The sequence below is a fragment of the Solanum pennellii genome, chromosome 5 (genome assembly GCF_001406875.1).
Source record: "Solanum pennellii chromosome 5, SPENNV200".
Classification (NCBI taxonomy): Eukaryota; Viridiplantae; Streptophyta; class Magnoliopsida; order Solanales; family Solanaceae; genus Solanum; species Solanum pennellii.
The window spans coordinates 18,820,367-18,834,934 of NC_028641.1; the positions used below are offsets into that span (position 1 = coordinate 18,820,367).

A 14,568-nucleotide genomic window follows, 5' to 3' on the forward strand; every position below is an offset into this window, starting at 1 on the left:
TTTGGATCACCATTAGAACCACTTGCTTAAGCTTGAGCAATACCCTTGTGTTAACCCTTCACATTAGGTCAATCCCTAACCTTGTGACCCACTCTTGCCACAACCAAAACAATTTCCCATTCCAACTAAGCATTCCCATAAGTGACCCTTTCCACACTTTGCACAAGTAGGCTTCTTGGTTGGTGAACTAGCATCCCTTCCCTTTTTAGGCTTAGGTCTAGACACCCTATCATCACGAGCCTTAGGGAACTTGGAAGGAAATTGATTATAGAACCTCTTCTTAAACCTAGGCTTGTCTTGGATATCAAGCCTATCCTTTGAAGAACCACCATCAAAAGATCTTGCCATCTTCTCATCTCTAATCTTTCTCTTAGACCTTTCCTCTTCCACTTGTTGAGCATGAACCATGAGACAAGAAATTTTCATATTGTCATGTAGCATAGACTAATTACACTCCTCTTGAAAGTCATCCGACACTCCCGTCACAAAGCAGCTCATTTCATCCCTAGTATCGAAAACCAAAGAATGAGTATATTTTGAAAATTGAGTTTATTTCAAAGAGTATTCAAGTACACTCATACCTCCTTGGTAAATGTTGATGAAATCCACCACCTTGGATTCCCTATTCTCCCTAAAAAAAGAATCTATCAATAGAAGCCTTCTTTAACACCTCCCAAGTCACCGGTCCACCCCTTCATGGCCTATTGTCCCTCCATTGAACATACCAAGTGTGGGCCACACCTTTGAATTAGCAAGTGGATAACTCTGCATTCTCACTTGTAGTCAACCTCATAGCGTAGAGGATCTTGTAGATTTCATCAATGAACTCATGGGGGTCTTCTTCAACCTTGGACCCATAGAAAGTAGGGGGATTCATTATAGTGAAATCCTTTAGACTGGAAGACATGGTAGCAACTTGTTAGTTTGCTCGGGGTACAACCTCCCGATTATCTTTGGCCTTCTGGATTGAGCTTGGATAGTAGAGGCTTGTGCTTGACTAATGATGGCTTGCACCATTTTGAAAAGAGCAGCCCGGATGGCACCATCCGTCAAAGGAGTATGGACCGGAGCTTGTTCATCATTAACATCTTCTTCAAGAGGAGGAACTTGATCGCCATGGGGAGGAACTCCCGCATTGGCAGTCTCTTCTTCAAGTCTTCTTGTCGCATTCCTTCGAGTATTCATTGCCTATAATGATAATAATAGGATTAGATGCTAAAAGCACATGAGCTAACACTCTAGAGGCACGATACTGGACTTCCAAGAAAGTGAGAGTTTCCTAAGAATCACATAGATTCCTATTCATAAGTGTGACGCGCTTCACATTTATAAATACGAACCAATATCGACGTGGTTGAGAGAGACATCGAATCAAAGATATTTAACCTCATTCTCTAATACAAAGTTTGTCATATCGAGGAAGCACCCCCTAGACGTAACCGGCGTCGTCGTCCTCTTTGAAGACTAATAGTCTCTTAGCATACATCATTACATTCATATGTCAAAATTAGCATAAATTTAAAACATTTTACTACTTCTACATTGAGATTTACATAGACCTCTACATACACATAATATAGTTACATCGAGTATACATAGACCCTTCGTATATGAAGATTACTTAGTCTTTTACTTTTATTGCACATAGATATATAGAATATAACATAGTCTCAAATATTCATCTCATCTCATAACCATCTAATAAGAGTATAACAATTTAGGCCTAGCCCATACATCAATACAATAAGACCACACATATGTCATATAATGTTTAATATTTAAATGAAAACGAAAGAACATAAGATTCTTAAAAACTAAAGCAACATCATAAGCTTGATAGTGGCATTGCCCTTGGAAAGTGTGGACCTACCCAACTTGGATGATTGAGAATTCCAAGTTTCTTCAAAGTCGTCTCCAAAAGCCCTTCAACGACCAGAACCTAAAACGTTTGGGAAAAGGAAGAAATGGGTTAGTACACCACTTGTATCAAGTATGAGACCATATGCACATATATCATGAAATCATGCTAAAAAGGACATTTCATTAAGTATGCAATTTACTTTAAAAACCTTTATGAACATTCAATCAACACCATACCAATCAATAAGACATAATCGTTAAGGCATTGGCATATACATCACAAGACACCAAGTACAGTCAAGTCAACATGCAAATCAAACAATTGAACACATAATCAAAGTAACCCTATCATGAACTTATAGTAGCAACAAGCATGAATAAGAGCACTTTTCAACATAACCAAAGCAAGACCATTACTCATGAACCTCTTTAACTCCACTTGTGAAATAACTAAGCAAAGCCTCATAACTTTACTTAATCAAGTAAACCTAGAAAGAACAATAAACAGTGTCCAACTTCACATAACATAACATTAAGAATACATAATACCGTATTTTAGCAATATAGACCAAATACATGTTCATAAGAGTAATCAACATCACCTAGTGCCATTAACATATAAGATCATCATGTACATATCATTTACATTAATAAGCATATACATACAAAAGAACAACCTCCTAAGGCTTCCTTCAAGGAAAACTAATGCAAGGCATAGATAGAGTCCCATACCCCTACCTAGGCTAAGTCAAACCTCTTAGTCACCTTAGTTGGTTTATACTTCATCTTAATTTAGGGAACACTTGCCTTAACCGACATAGACCACAAGAGCTAAGTTCGGAATTCAACGTTGTAAAACCTTACATGATGGAAGGTGGTCTACGGGCCAAAGTATAACCAAACATAAACGTAGCTTTCTAGGTGGATCCACTAGCTAGTCTTCCTATGGGGACAACATAGTTCAAGAACTAAGAGATAGGTACAACCTCTCTACATGTCACTTGGCAATTGGACCCTCTACTATGGGAATCCATAAAGTGAGTATCCCTCATAGGGGATTCAACACCTCATGTGGAACTATAGGGTGAATCTTCCTATATGGAAAGTCAACACCTCCCATTGTTAAGTTCACTCAGTGTTAAGCTAAGTTCATTTTTGAAATGTCTTTAATACCTTTATTAATCATCATAACTTAGTGAAGGTCATAGGATCGAACCCTTGTATAAACATCAACATCATAGATCAATAAGAATTGCATGAGTATTGTCTTTTCATTACAATCCATATAAGTGAGGTTAACACATTCACATATAACTTCAAAATAAGGAACATTGGTAAATCATCATTATCCTTATAACATTTACATATTAGAAAAAACCTCAGAATCCATAGTTAAGACATTTCAATTCAAGATCATACCAACCCTATAAATCCTAATACAAGGCATATTCCAATACAACATCATGACTTAATCACAATTAACCATAATTGAAGTAAAGAATAGGGATCACAAGACTTACCAAGTCTCCTTCATAATCCATCATCAAGGTCTTACCGTCAACTCTTAATTCAACCCAATAAGGGTGTAATATCATCACATATTGATAATCAACATGATAACAAGGCGAAATGAATCACTATATCACAATCCACTACTAGTTCATAGCTTAAGATAAAAGACTTAGGTCAAGATCATAATCTAAATCAATTACTCAAGAACTAGCATATTAGGACTCAAATTCATCTTAATCTATTCATAAAATATACAATAACATCATCTAGTAGTAATTCAACCAATAACCAACTTAATTGAACTAACATTATATAATTCATAGCAAGATCATAACCTAGGGTTAAGGGGAATAGGTTATTTTTATAAACTAAACCAATTCATCAAGATATAGCATAATTGAGTTAAAATACATTTTAATATATTTATAATATATTCATAATATACGAAATAAATCATAAACAAAGTAATTCACAACATTAATTTCGTATTGGATGAAAACTCACTTGAAACCTCATCTTTTGAAATCAATTTGATGGAACCCTTTGAGGAAAGAGGTCTCAAAGGTGAAAGGAATCTCGTACCTTAATAATTAATGAAGATTGATGGAGAAATTTGACCCTTTGCAGACCTTTAACCAACCTCTACCTTGGTCTTCAATGGGGTTTCTTTGGGAGAGAGAAAGAAGAGATAAGGAAGAGAGTTTTGGGTTTGAGAAATTATGAGAACTTAGGTTAGTCTAATTAGATTAGGGGCTTTATATAGGTTGTTAACTAACTTAATTTGACTTCCCCTAACCCCTAATTAACCTCCTAACTAACCAAATAATTAAATCAATTAAGTTAAAACGTGCAACAAAAACAGGCCCTTACAGACGACACCCTGACCAATGGTCCTTCTATGAGACAACCACAGAACCCTCCATTTGGTTGGTCCATTGTTTTGGTCAGAGACTATGCAAAATGAACCTTCAAAGATTCTGTCCAAGTGACCATCGACGGTGTCAATCGACGCCCCATCGATGGCACTTGTCTGTGCACACTGCCTTGGGCAATCCTTTGACCCCAAAATGCGAGGGTCCTCCTCAAGGGCCCTTGGTTGGTCCTTGGGGAGTCGTGCCTGGATGTTTTGACTATGAATTAACTCAATACATGTTAGACACCCTTACACTAATTTTCATCATTTGTCGACTCCTAAAAGCTAGTCAAATAGGCTAAGGCGTGCTAGCACCTCATTGAACAAATTTCCAGACGTCATGGACATTCTTGGACGTTTTGACTTCAAAACTACCTAAATGACTTATATTCATTAAAATAGACCTTAAAACAGTGTCTAAACCTTATGACGCTCATGTTAGGCTCTAGAACACGTCTTAGATTTTTGAAGTGTTACACCCCTTGTATATCATGTCCTTAGCTCATTAGGTATTCCATGAGAATGTTCTTTCATAACAACCCTTCATTTGTGAGATCAACGTATCATAATCATATCATATTAAGGCACACAAGTGGTTCACATTCAACCTTATATCAACATACCCTTAACATGATCTCACACTTAATATAGTCAAGATATTTCATCATAATCCTCATATCATCATCTTCTTAATCTAATCACGTATATTACTTCAATTACACAACATCATCACCAAATATAATCCATCATTTTTGAAGTAAAAAGTTCAAGATCACAAAGTCTTATCAAGTAGCCTCTATGGCCTTCATCAAGAATATCTCCCTCTATTCATTACAATTATCCAATAACCCACTTATCATCATCATAATATAGTGAATTAAATAATAACATAACCAATTCCAACAACCCTAATCATCTACACGTCCAATTCATAGCTAGGGTTAGGGTAAAGGATTCAAATCATAGATCCAATTGAAATACAATTCACGAAATTGGGAAGAAACCCATATTTTTTACATCTTTTGAAATCAATTTTGAAGAGCCTCTTGGGAAAAGAGATCCCAAGAGTGAACAGCTTCCATACCTTATGATTCCTTAGAGTTTTATGGAGAAGAGGGGAAGTCTTGAATCCCTAGTTCACCTTGAAGCTTGGTCTTCAATGGGGTCTTGAATAGAGAGAGAAAGTAGAGAGAAGTTGGAGAGAATTTGGGTTTGGGAATTGTGGGGTGTTAGGCTACTTTAATGAGGTTTAGGTCTTATATATTCCCTCAACTAACTTGATTAACCGTCCCTTAACCCCTAACTAATCACCTATCTGATTAACTAATAATTCACTTAACCAAAAACTAGGCAGCAAAACTGACCCCCATCCTACAAGATATCACTAAAATCACAACATTTTCTCAAGATTTTTCTCATCGACAAGAACATTCGGGTCAGATGAAAGTTTGTTTGATGGAAATATTAAGTCTTTTGATTGTCTGGTTTTATTAGTAGATTGCCTGATGTTTAAATTATTCAGACAAGCCGAGTGTATTTACTGGTTGCACTTTCCTCGTGAAAAACAAAGGGTTTCACACCCACAATCAAGAAAAAAAATATTTGTTGGATTTTTTTATCTTGTAAGCCAAGTGTTTAAAAGTTACAAACTATAGATGGTTCAAGAGTACAATAGGAAGATGACACAACTCAACAAGTTCATGGACTTATGTATTCTGCCATTAATTAAAATGTATCATTTCTTGCAAATTATTATTTTAGAAGCAATGATTAGTAACTTTTGAGTTGAGTTGTGTTCCATTACCATTACCAAAAAAAATGTTCCAATACAAGTGTTCCAAAAATTAGAAATCACACCATTAATATAGGTGCTGAAGTTGCAAAATATAGTGACAATACCAATAAACTGAGCAGCATGCACTGTAGGTTAAGGCTACTGGAGTAGAAACTAATCAATACCAACCACCGGATCAAAAAAAAGCTCCTTAACCAGTAGGATCTAAAGTAACACTCTGTAGAGGAAGTACCTAATGAAAATACTGGATTATTAGGTAGCAGACTTGTCAACTACCATCTGGAGAAGTAATATAACTGAAACAACAAAATCTTGGCCACATTTAAAGAGCTGTTGATTCAGTATAGTGTTACATTATGAAGGAAATGACAACAGGTCATTCCAAATTATGAGCAAATTCAACTGCAAGCGAAAGAAAGCTGAAGAACAATGTTTTCTTTTGAACTACAATGGCAAATATAAAACATTATGTTTCTCTAAATAGAAACAAATTAAGCATGCATCAGACGAAACATGAAAGACTGCATAAATCTCAGCAAAGTAAAAAAAGAACGCGAAGTCACTAAATTGTTTCTATATAAGTCTAGGAGGACAAAGTTATCAGAACATATGCAGTGAATCAACTGCATCAAAACTGACATAGACACTACCATAACAAAAGAAAGAGGAAACAAGGGGTTCTTCCTGCAAACTTACTAATAACTAGATACTGCCTGGGCAGTCGGCTAATTAAACCAGACAAGTGATGCGCACACGCACAAAGAGCAGCAGCCTGCCCCAAAATTGGGAAGAAGAGATAGGTGTAGTTGCACCAAACTTCACTCTCATACAGGAAATAATCAGGACATGAAGAGAACTGTAAGCAAGTTCTAAAGTAACTTTGTAAACAATTTCGGGGAAACGTAACAGAGTAATTGTTAATGCACAAGAACATCGAGTTATTACAGTTTTCACTTAGAAAGTTTTCAAGTATAGCAAATGTCTCCTACTGAAACGGCGAGAGCTGAACCCTCTTCTCCTCCAAGCTTGCAACATTACTTCAGGGTGAAGAATCCTTTTTACCCTCTGCGTGAAAGCAGAGAGGGAGAGGGCCAAGTGCATCAAGAGTTGCCAAACTCCACAAATCACCTGTACATTCTATCCTTCAAGCTTTTATCCGAGTTTACAGAAAGAGCATAAAAAATAAAGCTCTTTGAATGGAAAACCTTAGAAGAGTGACCAATAACCCCATTTCTTTTCAGACATAATACACGGTAAAGTAAGATAACACCCATCACAAGGAAGGAAAAGGATAAAGAAACCCATGTTTCCCTTCAATGAAGCAAAAGAAAGAAGTGAGACAAAGAAAAGAAACAGGGAAGGATGGTGGGAGAAATGGGGGTGGGGTGGGGGTGGGGGTGAGGGTGGAGGTGGGAAGAGTTGGATTAGGAGGAAGAGGAACTTAAGGCCTTAAAAAGACCCCTAACATATATGCATACTCTTGCTCCAGCCTTCTATATTCTCCTGGACTGATGCTGAAGCAGAACATGTTCTGGCAAAGAGAAGCCAGAAAGTAACCTTGAGACCTACAGATGTACAACTGCACTAGCTATTATGAAATCTTACCATCTCAGCTAACAGCTTACAGATTCGGGATCTATATGTCCACTGCTTCCACCATGAGAACTGAATCCAGTAACAGGCATAGACCGCTGAGCGAAATTCAACAACAGCTTCTTTTGGTGGTCATTTGTATGTGGAAGACTAGCACGTAAAAGTTCCACAGGCATTTCTCTGCTTACTGCTCTTGCAGCCTCTGCACAATTAATTTCAGCATCCGGCTGGGATTGTGCTAGAATCGATTGCATGATACTGTCATACTTGCTCAGACAATACTTTGTAAGTAAACCAAAAAAGGCATCAAAAGATGCCTGCCAAAGGGCAGGATTAGGCATGCTGAAACTGCTAGCAGCCTTAGAATCAGTTAATAGATGAGTGGCCCCTTCAAGAACAGATTTTAAAATAATAGAAGCTCCATCTCCAGCAGGGCTTCCAAGAGGGCGAAGAGGTGGTTGTTCTGAGGAACACACAACAGCAGCAAGACAAGCACTCAGTGAATTAAGGTCCATGAGAGTGACACATTTAGAGACTACTTTTGCAAGATCAGTGATGGTTTCAGCTGCTCCAACATCAGGTGGATGACCGCCAAACAAAAACCTCAAATGGCGGAAAATTGCCATACAAACTATTCTGACAAGCTCATTGCCAGGCAGAAGAAGCTGAAGATACCTTGACATGAGCTTCCGGCCCTTGGGAAGAGACACCAACCATAGAAATACAATGTCATCTTTAGGAGTAAGCCCGACAGAACTTCCACCTTTACCAAGCGGATCAACTAGTTGAAGTGAGGCGGCCATGCCTTCCAGCAGGATCTGTCGCTTCCGCTTGAGCTGAGCACCACAGTCTTGGGGCTGACTAAACTGAAGGAGCCTGTCAATGTCATCTACCTCAGTGAGAAGATAGAAACCATCTTCTATTGTAATTCTAGCTGCCAGCATTGGCTCCTGTTCCAAGGGTCTCTCAGATATCTTCTGGTCAGCACTGCTGTCAATGCAAACAAAGCCTGGTGGATCAACTTCAAGAAGTGGACGAGGCCTGCGGATGGAAGAAAATGACACCCGCCCCTGAGCATCAACATGAAGATGAGGCTGTGATTCTGCACTATTACGTGACCGAGAAGACTGTTCCTTATTTGGACAAAAGCGATATTTTGACCTAGACTCGGCTGCTTTCTTTGCAAGGCGGGCCTGGTGATAGTAGTCATCTACATATGGATCATTGCCATGTGCTGCAGAATGCTGCATTTTCAGGATGCTCTCTATTTCATCACCGGTCATATACTTAGATCGGAACTGTGGCACATTACTTTCACTTTTGTGGCAAGCAGCATCAGAGCCTTGTTTAGAAAAGCGCACATTTTGTCTAACCTTGTGTGATGGCTTAGATCGTGAATCTCTGAAATCTGCCAATCCATACTTACCTAGATGAGATGGTGAAGGGAAGGAATTATACAATTGGGATCTTAGCGCTGAAAAATGAGCTAAAGAAGGCTGAACTGAAAGATGAAGTCTCTGCTGTTGGAGCTGCTGTGGGGACAGTAACTGGGGAGATAGTAAGCTGTTTTGATGAGGAAATTGATGCTGCAAGACACTATCTAAGAGACCAGAATGGTCCCCATGGATGAGTCCTGCATGACTGCTCCACTGGTTTTGCAACCTAGAATTATGAGAAAGACCAGTAGGGTTCAAATGTTGGATGTTTCCACTACCATAGTGAAGCCCATGAGCCAAGCCTGTCAAATGCAGATTAGAGTTCGGCAACGAAGAGAGATTCACAGAAGAATAGGGAGACTGAGGTCCAGCAGAAAGAGATGACATGTTTTGTCGCGAAAGGCTATGTGGTGAGGGTTGAGATCTACCACCAGGAGGAAAAGAAGTATAAGATGATTTCGGTAGTAAAATGGGTTCACTAGAGTAGTGCTGAAGTTGTTGAGGTTGTGGGGGTTGCTCGGGGTATGAGGATGTTCTATACAATGGTTTTGACTCTGCAAGCACTGCAGAGATATGTGGCTGTGAAGACCATTTTTTGCTTTCCTGGTAACATTCAGTGTCAGATAAATGCTGATCAAACCAATCATGAAAGTCTGCTTCTTTCGCCCAATCAGCTGCAGATGAACCTGCACATACCAAGTATACATTAGTAGTTATTTTCAACATGCCATTTCATTCTAACTAGAGCATGTCATTAAGAGCAAAATGAAAAATGTTAGGATCAAAGAATTTTCAAATACAGAAACATGTAAATCTTCATTACTAGCCAAAAAAGCGAAATGTCATGTGAAATGGAACGGAGGGAGAATATTTAAGTCCAACATAATATATCAACATAAAAGCAAATAAAAGAAACTCACATTCATGTTTGTCAAATTTGAACTAATTCAGAGAGGACTCCAATGAAAATTAGACATTAAACTTCTACTCTCCTAAAACTAATAATTCATGTAACATGGACCCTTTTTGGGCGTGAACATGTCTGTTCCCCTAAAGACATCTCTAAAAGCACATCTTGTGTAACATAGTAATAATACTGCAACATGAGATTGAGAACTGGTAACCAACAATCCAGATGACATTTTATTGAAAGAATGTGTTCACCTCATAGATACAGAATATCGCATAAGTAAGTAATCAACAAACTAAGTGTGCCTAAAAGGAGGCACGAGATGGAACAAGGGTACAAAAGTGTGCCACAAGAAAACATGCTCGTCAAACCAATATAGGGGCAGATCCAGCACGTGGCAGGAGATGCGAAAAGGAAAACACATGCTAAAAACAGAAAAATTACAACAGGGAAAAACTTCTGATAAGTTGATCTCATTTCAACAAACAACAAAATAGATATGGCTAAAACCTATGTACTTAAAATACTCTACACGTCACCATATAAGAAAACCACCTTTTTGTTTTATTTCTGTGTGTTGTGTGATTAACTTTTTAAGACTATTTTTTAAGAGGGGTGGGGGGTTCTCCTAAGCTTATAAATCATTTCATGAAGTTCATTATCCAAAAAAAAAAAAATCATTCCATGAAGTTTCTCAAGCTCCCCACTCTAGCAGCCCAAGGCCACATGCCAGGATAGATTTCCATCACAAATCATCCAGAAAGGTGAAGTTTTATTGCAGTATTACTACCACGGGGTCAAATCATTTTTTAATGGTAGTAGCAAGGAAAAAGGATCGCTGATTTTCAGAACCAAAAAAAAAAAAGCCAAGACTGATTAAGGCATCTACCATGCACATATAGATAGTCAGTCTCCCAAAGGGAGGACCATTGCTGACCTTAATAATCAAGCACGAAGATGAAACAGATCATCTACAAGGCTATAACTTATTCCTACCAAGGTCTGACATCAAGTCCCTTCATATGATGTCTGAAAGATCAAAAGATCTAGGATTATTGCCACAACTGTCTGAATTTTAAGGTGCCTACATATGATATCACAGATATTCACAAATCTGGGACTAGTGGCACAAATGTGCATGGGCGGATAAAACAATGAAGGGGCATCATTTCAATCTTAAAGTAGCCTCAGGCAAGTTAACAAGTAAGGTATATTTCAGACAATACAGGAACTACTCCAGGAGATTTATCAAATATTCAAGAAACAACATCACGGAAGGACAAAAAATTAATCAATATGCGCACTTACTTTCCCTTGAAAAAGAGCCTGATCCACGGTCACCAATAACACCAGGATGCCTTGGTCCAGTGACATTTCTGTTCAACTGGAGAAAAGGAAAGAAAAGCATTCAGATTGATGTAGTACAAGTAGATATCCCCAGCTCTATAGAGGATGTAAAAAGTCAAGCATGTTTAGTGCTTTAGATGTTTTTACTCAACAATAGTACGAAATAAAGTTCAAGACATACTGTGTCTCACAGAAAAAGACGGGAAAAAGAAAAAGACTCGTGCTAATTGGAAGGCACACGAATAGTAAGTCCAAGTCAAATGGCTCAGAACATCAGGTAATAAAGATGTTGCATCAGCTGACCTTTGAAAATGTCGTTGCTAGATCATCTATGTCCGATAATGAGCCCACCACAGATCCCTGGAAATAAAGCACTGAATTAGAGGCACTAAATAGCAAATAGTGCCAAAGCCAGCAACTTATCGAGGTAATCAGCAAATATAGCATACTTACAACACCGGGGAAAAGTCCACAACAAAAAATGCTTGAAGATCACTCATCACTCATAGAATAAATGCAAGTAACTTTAAGGGCTCGTTGGTGTGAGCTATTAAAAAAATAGTGATGAAATAAGGAAATAGTGAAGGGATAAAAAAAATTTATCTTGTTTGGTTGCCATGTTTGGGATAACTTATCCCACCATTTATATCATAGTGATGGAATAAGTTATCCCACATACATGGTGGGATAAGTTATCCCAGGATAACTTATGCTGGGATAACTTGTTTCCAACCAAATGACCCCTAAAGGTTACCAGCCGTGACAAACCATTTATACAGAATAACAGAAAGTGGAGCACAAATAGTTTTGAAGAGAGAAAGCTAATGTCTAAGGTCTACTTGATGGTGCTGAGATTCACAAATTCTCGAGTCTCCACAAATTTTAACATTTTATTCAAGGACAGTACTTAACAAAGGAATAAATCAGTGAAGAAGCCTCGCATCTTTTTCATGAATAGGCCATACACTCTCGTGCCAGCTATAGCATTTTGAAGATTACTCATAATAAGGGATCACATGTTAAGTTAAATTAGATCATTGCCTGGATAACACCATTGTCAAAATCCCAGTGGCCACTTAGACTTATGGTGAGCTGCAGAAACGAGGCAGTCTCATCGTTGTAGAGTAGAGGGGGAGGCAGGGGGGGGGGATGACTTTTAAAATTAGAAAAGGGGGAGCATTTTAGGGTACTAAGGTGAGAAAGCAAGAAAAGAACGGATCAAGGTGCAGCAGAACTATAAAACATCCTTTCTATTTGATGAATCTGTTGCAAAAAAAATACTCTAGGTCATTTCGTATAAGATTGAAACTATAGTGCTGACCAGACACACGTGAACTGAAAACAAGGATCAATAGTAAAACGCTTAGCAAAACCTAGATCATTTGAATAAATATGTCTCAAATGCACAATAACTTTTAACCAATTTCCCCAAATTCATGGCCTACGGCATGAAAATAATCTGCATATGTTATGATGGATTTCCCCACTTATTGTGAGTTTAACAGGTCCTCATTCGTTCAGTCGCAACAGGAGATCATGTTGATTACACCCGTGTTTGAAATTCCAAGCCTCAGCACTATTTTATGTCAGGTCCACAGGAAGGATAAGCAGATTATACCTCGTCTTTCTCAAATAAATGATACTCCTGTATCTCGTCATCACCTAATCCACCTCCAACACCCAGATCACTATTGTCTTGTCCGTCCTCTAAACCACCCAATTCAACTTCCTCCGCTATATCTCGCCCAAAAAATGCATATTGTGATGCATCAAAGAGAGCACCATCTGCATCAAAGCCCAATAAACAGTCAAGTCTACCACATACTTTACACAGTTAAAACATTCAAATCTTGATATTCTTTTCCCATACTAATGACAACATGTAGAACAAGGAAAATTAAAAAAAAAATAGAATGTAAAGTAAGGTATTGAGAAGAGCAACAGCAAGTACTGCTACAACCAGTGTTTATCGAAAGCAAAATAGCTCTAACGTCCATTGGGACTTTAAGCGCAAATAAAGCATGCGCTTCAATGAAAAATGGAGCAAAGGGAGAATAGAAAAAAAAAATAAATATGTATAGTCCAAGACTAATAATTATAAGCATGGCTGACAAAATATACACAAAGAAAGAAACTGAAAAAAAATTACAATAAAGTGAAAAATCAATTATTTATTGTCGCCTTTTCCGACTGAAATGGCTCATTGGAAAGGGACAGAGTGCCTTAGAACCTTGATAAGACACTAAAGAGCACATTAATCCAGGCAAAATGCTCAACAAGTTTTGAGCTTCGCTCGAGGGCTTACCTTTGACAATACTGTCTATAACTCACTGCCAAACTAGTAAGGATACAATTACATGAATTTCTTAAATCTCATTCCACTGAATGAAAGCACATTTGAACTCCCGAACTTCCATTCCCAACCCCAACCCCAACGTCCACCACCAAAAAAAACATACAAATTGTTACACCTCAATCCTAAACTACTAGGGTCAGCCACATAACGGCCTGTCATCCATTTGATCCCAATACTGATAACTAAAGTAAAACAACGAATCAAACCAAATTTTAAAGCAACAAAACAGAAAGTGAAATCCTCACATCTCAATCTCCAACTAGTTCAGGTAGCTATATAAATCCACCCTAATTAGCTTCATTTGAACCCATTCCATCCGAACACTCGTAATTAAATTGCATCACATCAGAGCAAATTTTACCCACACCACACCACAACCCAAAAAAAGAAAAAAAACGATCTGAAGATTCAAGAACGAACAAAAAAAAACAGTGAGCTACGCTACCTGAGATGGAGCCAGAGGAGCTAGTCAAGTCTTTGAAATCTCTGCTATTGGATCTCTCCATAGCACCAACTTCTAACAACCAATTTTTTTTTTAGAAAATTGGGGATCCCGCGAAATATAACCCCATAAGTACACCGACAAAAAAGGAGAAAAGGATAAAATTGCACCGAATCAAAGTCCCCTTTTCCTTAAAAACCTGAGATTTCTAGGGTTTTCAAAGAAAGAGACGAAAAGGAGAAGGATACATAGCGTATTACATAGTCTACGTGTTTGTGTTGGTGTGTGGGGTGGGGAAGTGATGGATAGATATGAAAAGGGAATAGAATGGTACTAGTGTTTTTGTTTTATTTTCTTGAAAGTGAGATTGCAAAGTTGGGGGGAGGGCGGGGGGGGGGTGGGTT

General features: G+C 38.1%; 1 protein-coding gene across 2 annotated transcripts; it reads right to left on the minus strand.

Moving 5' to 3' along the window:
* Positions 1-6,642: 6,642 nt before the first annotated feature.
* LOC107020349 (protein PAT1 homolog 1-like) lies at positions 6,643-14,491 on the minus strand. 2 transcript variants are annotated; one of them, XM_015220672.2, is made up of 6 exons: positions 14,168-14,491; positions 12,985-13,151; positions 11,670-11,726; positions 11,328-11,403; positions 7,686-9,795; positions 6,643-7,208 (listed from the first exon to the last, which is right to left on the minus strand). In XM_015220672.2, exons 1-5 carry the CDS (start codon positions 14,226-14,228, stop codon positions 7,694-7,696), a joined length of 2,463 nt encoding a protein of 820 aa, XP_015076158.1. In that variant the 5' UTR covers positions 14,229-14,491; the 3' UTR covers positions 6,643-7,208; positions 7,686-7,693. The 2 variants fall into 2 exon arrangements, with proteins under 2 accessions (XP_015076158.1, XP_015076157.1); XM_015220671.2 differs by having other exon boundaries at positions 6,643-9,795.
* Between the last annotated feature and the right edge of the window lie 77 nt (positions 14,492-14,568).

What these genes read in the sequence shown, in the direction of transcription:
- LOC107020349 (XM_015220672.2), bottom strand. Translation starts at nt 14,228, where the DNA reads ATGGAGAGATCCAATAGCAGAGATTTCAAAGACTTGACTAGCTCCTCT. An exon ending in ATTTATTTGAGAAAGACGAG is followed by an intron (nt 11,727 to 12,984) that starts GTATAATCTGCT and finishes CTTTATTTCCAG; the next exon opens with GGATCTGTGGTGGGCTCATT. An exon ending in AGGCTCTTTTTCAAGGGAAA is followed by an intron (nt 9,796 to 11,327) that starts GTAAGTGCGCAT and finishes TGGTATGTGCAG; the next exon opens with GTTCATCTGCAGCTGATTGG.